The sequence below is a fragment of the Dryas octopetala genome, chromosome 1 (genome assembly GCF_963921425.1).
Source record: "Dryas octopetala chromosome 1, drDryOcto1.1, whole genome shotgun sequence".
Classification (NCBI taxonomy): domain Eukaryota; kingdom Viridiplantae; phylum Streptophyta; class Magnoliopsida; order Rosales; family Rosaceae; genus Dryas; species Dryas octopetala.
Genome location: NC_141366.1, coordinates 27,674,159 through 27,678,175, shown reverse-complemented (window position 1 = coordinate 27,678,175; position 4,017 = coordinate 27,674,159). Strand labels below are relative to the sequence as shown.

The window sequence follows — 4,017 nt, the reverse complement described above, 5'->3', positions numbered from 1 at the left end:
CCACCCAATAATCTTCTTCCCCACACCCTCAAAAATCTTACAAGACAAACTTTCTCAGACCCACCAGCAAAGAAACTTTCTTTTTCTTGATAAGAGAGGACTTTATATATATATATATATATATCTCTCTCTCTCTCTCTCTCTCTCAATTTTTGAGTCCAAGGTTTACAGCTCAATTTTTCCACATATCTGAAACCATCTTACGGTTCCTACCCAATATTATTATAGCTCAGTTCATTAGGAAAGAAAACTAACATCCTAAATTATAGCTCAACCCCTACACTATTTTAAACAATTGTGTTTTTTCTGTTTTCAGATGTCCGTGTTCCATAGTTCTAAAACTCACAACAAGAACCACAATAAAAGTGAAATCTTCATTTCCCCAATTAAATTTGAGTTTTTCATTTTTTGCATAAAATTCCTAATCTTCAAAACCTTAAAAGTCCACAGAAACCATTAAAACTCAGATTCTCATCAGCATCAGCATCAATTTACTCAAATTTCTCATATTCTTAAGCAATAATCACACAAATTAAAGGGAGACAAAGCTCTGGAAACTACATACTAAGTTTGACCCAATTGAATAAATGAATCCACTAAGAGTGCTGCTAAGCTAAGCTATAAGCTAACAAATAATGCAAAAAGAAGGAAGTCAATAATTAGAACCAAGTCACGAAGAAGCATGAGGAAAGCACTAACAAGACCACATTGTTGAGAGCTAACACCACAAAACAAAATATTCGATTACTTGCATAGAATTTCAGAATGAGGAGCTCATAACAATATTTTATTATCAGTTGAATGACATTTTTCAGACCTAAATCACAGCATTGACTTGGAATCCATAAACCCATCAATAAATTCAGAGCACAAAAAAGGAACAGTCTGATTATTAAAAAAAACACTAAAAAAAGTAAGATTGATTTTATTTCATTTCTTGTAACGGGCTACCTCATCATCGTTGGGGAAGAAGCCCATGATACGACCCGCCGAATTCTGATAAGCGTACATGAACCCGCCCATCACCCCAATCAGACCTCCGGTCACCATTGACGGCCTTTAATCCCTGGCTTAATCCCTATAATTATTGCACAAATTAAATAAAATAAAAATCATTTACAAAAGTTACTACCTTCTTTGAAAAAAACAAACAAGAAATAGAAAAAGGGTGAGAGAGAGAGAGATCGGAGAGGTAGCCTACGGTGACAGACACGGCGGTGGTGGCGAAGCAGAGGTAGTCAAGGGTGCTGAAGTTGCCGACCACTTTGGTGAATGGAGGGTTCCGATCAAAGACCAGGTACTCTGGCTTCTCCGACGCAGTAATGTCTGTGTTCATCTTCTTCTCTTCAAAACGACGCCGTCACTCTCTGTCCAATGGAGCTTAGCTCATGTCTCTGTGTACTGGCTCAATGTCGCTCACTGGATACAGATGATGACCAGTGTGTAGGCTTCTGTTGAGGACGAGAGGAAGAGAGGAAGAGAGGAAGAAAGGCCAGGACGGAAGGATCGATTCAGGCGTGGGGAGAGAGTACGAAGCGAGAGGAGAGAAGGTTAGGGTTTTGTCTGAACACTGTTTTTTCTGAATTTTGGGCGTGAGCTCTGGAGGGAACCCAAATGTATATCAGTCTAAATTTTTTTTATTTATTTGCTTACAAACTTATAACAACATGCTTTCATGTTGTCATTGGTAAACCCATCCACAACGTGCAAACCTCGTTGTTGATTCCACTTATGTCAACGTGCAAAGAGCGCACGTTGTCAATCACTTGTAAATGACCAATACAACAATGTGTTTTAAAAGCACGTTGTTGAATGTCACATTTCACAAGGTGTTTTCATTGCACGTTGTTAATTTCATGTTGTTAAAAGTGTTTTTTCTTGTAGTGAATACAGCACTCACCTCTTCACTTAGAGCAACCTGCTCATGTTCCTTGAACTTCCTCTTGTGAGTGCACAATTCCTTCAAAAACTTAGCATACTTAGGAATCTGTTGGATGGCATCAAGCAAAGGAATATTGATCTCCACTTTCTTAAACATGTCCAGGATTTCCTTAGCTTGATTATCCTTAAATTGCTTCCTATGGCGTTGGGGAAACGGTAACGGGGCCCTTGGAATAACTGGGGTAGTCACGGCTTGCTTACTTCCTGAGGTGACCGTGGGCTCCTCTTGTACTTTCTCACTTGCTTCCTGATTTCCCACAAACTTCTCTTGATCCTTTTGAGCTTGCTTAGGATTCAAGATCACAATCTCATCATCTTGCTTGTCACTCTTTGGGTTCAGATTAGTACCTACTTTGTTGTCCACAACTCTCCCACTTCTCAAAGTAGTTATTGCTTTAGCCTTATCATGGATTGGTGCACCCTTTACCACTTTATCCAAGGTTAAGGTCACTTGTTCCAATTGGGCTTCCAAACTTGAAATAGCTCTAGCTGTAGCATTCAACTGATCTTCCGTTTTGTTCATGAAAGACTTTGTATCATTAGACATTGAAGTTGTACTCTGAGCTAGTGTAGCAATCATCTCTTCCAAGTATGTATTTCTTAGCTCGACAGGTGGTGGTGTACTCGGCCTAGAGTGAACTCTTTCAACTTCACTACACAACTCCTCTTGTGACGATTTTGAAACCTGATTAGCCATCATAACCTGCATCATCTGTTTAAGCTCAGCCACTTCTACTTCCATGGTCGATTTCTTCGTAGTTCTTTTCTTCCTATTCCACTGCTGAGAATTAAGTGCCAATGTGTCAAACAATGCCCATGCATCTTTAGAAGTCTTTTCCTTTAATGCTCCTCCACAAGTCATATCCACCATAGTGCGATCTTGCTCCATTAAACCCTCGTAGAAATAATTAATCTGCATCCATGGGGCAAAATTGTGATGTGGACACGAATTTAAAAGCTCTTAATACCTTTCCCAACTTTCATGAAAACTTCATCTTCCTCTTGTGTAAATCCTAATATCTGCTTACTCACAATAGTAGTCTTACTAGCTGGATAGAATCTCTTAAGAAACTTAGATGCCAAATCTTCCCATAATTCTATAGAAGCAATTTGCAAGGAATACAACCAACTCTTTGCTTTTTCTTTGAGAGATAATGGAAATAATCTCAACTTCCTTTGCTCATCACTTAATCCTTTCACCTTTCCAATCTCACAAATAGCATAAAACTCTTTGATGTGCGTATAAGGATCTTCACCCTCACGTCCATAATAAATTGGCAAGAGTTTAATTGTTCCACTTTGAATTTAAAACTCTTCGGCCTCCACTTGAGGATAGACTATACATGTAGGTTGAGCAAGGAGTGTTGGAGATGAATAATCACTCAATGGTCTTTTCAGCTGCACCTCCTTCTCAACTTCCTTCTCTTGTTTCTCTTTTTCAAGTCCCACTTCAGAATCACTACCTTGCAATGAAACAAAAGTGGACACCACTCTCAATGCCTTTCGAATAACCTTTGGTGTGCCCTTTTGTTTGTTCAATATCTTTGATACTTCCTCACGGGTAGGAGGAGTGATCTTCGAACGTGGATCCTCCATTGTACCTCAAAAACAAGAGAATTCAACAATAACCAAAAATAAAATAAAAAGCAAAAAATAAAACCTAACTAAAATGACTTAACTAAAAATGTGACGCCCCGAAACTGGGAACACCACAGCGGCACCCGTCTTAAAGATCCTGAGACTATAATACCCCTTACCCCGAGTATTATATTCCCAAGCTCTCTAAAACGAGTTAAGCCCTTTTTATTGAAGAACCCGGGTTGGATCAGAGTAGTAAAAATACAGCGAAAGAAATTACTGAAAATACCTCATATTATAAATAACAGTAAAGAGTACCAACCCGTGAGGGTTATGTGTTTCAAATACACTAACCCTAATGCTACAAAATAAAACAGTAGATAAACAGATATGTCAGGATAGTCCAACCCACGCCAGAGTGATTCAGTCTTCAACAAAGTGGTGCAATAAATTGGACTCATGGATAGCCATTGGGATATGCCACCTACGAGGATGAAA

The 4,017-nt window shown here is 38.9% G+C and overlaps 1 protein-coding gene and 1 pseudogene across 1 annotated transcript; both read right to left on the bottom strand.

Moving 5' to 3' along the window:
* Positions 1-930: 930 nt before the first annotated feature.
* Positions 931-1,576, bottom strand: LOC147299497 (uncharacterized; annotated as a pseudogene).
* A 246-nt stretch (positions 1,577-1,822) lies between these two features.
* LOC147299496 (uncharacterized) lies at positions 1,823-3,537 on the bottom strand. Its single transcript, XM_086230967.1, has 3 exons — positions 3,285-3,537; positions 2,974-3,191; positions 1,823-2,854 (listed from the first exon to the last, which is right to left on the bottom strand). Exons 1-3 carry the CDS (start codon positions 3,535-3,537, stop codon positions 1,823-1,825), a joined length of 1,503 nt encoding a protein of 500 aa, XP_086087093.1.
* Positions 3,538-4,017: the final 480 nt, after the last annotated feature.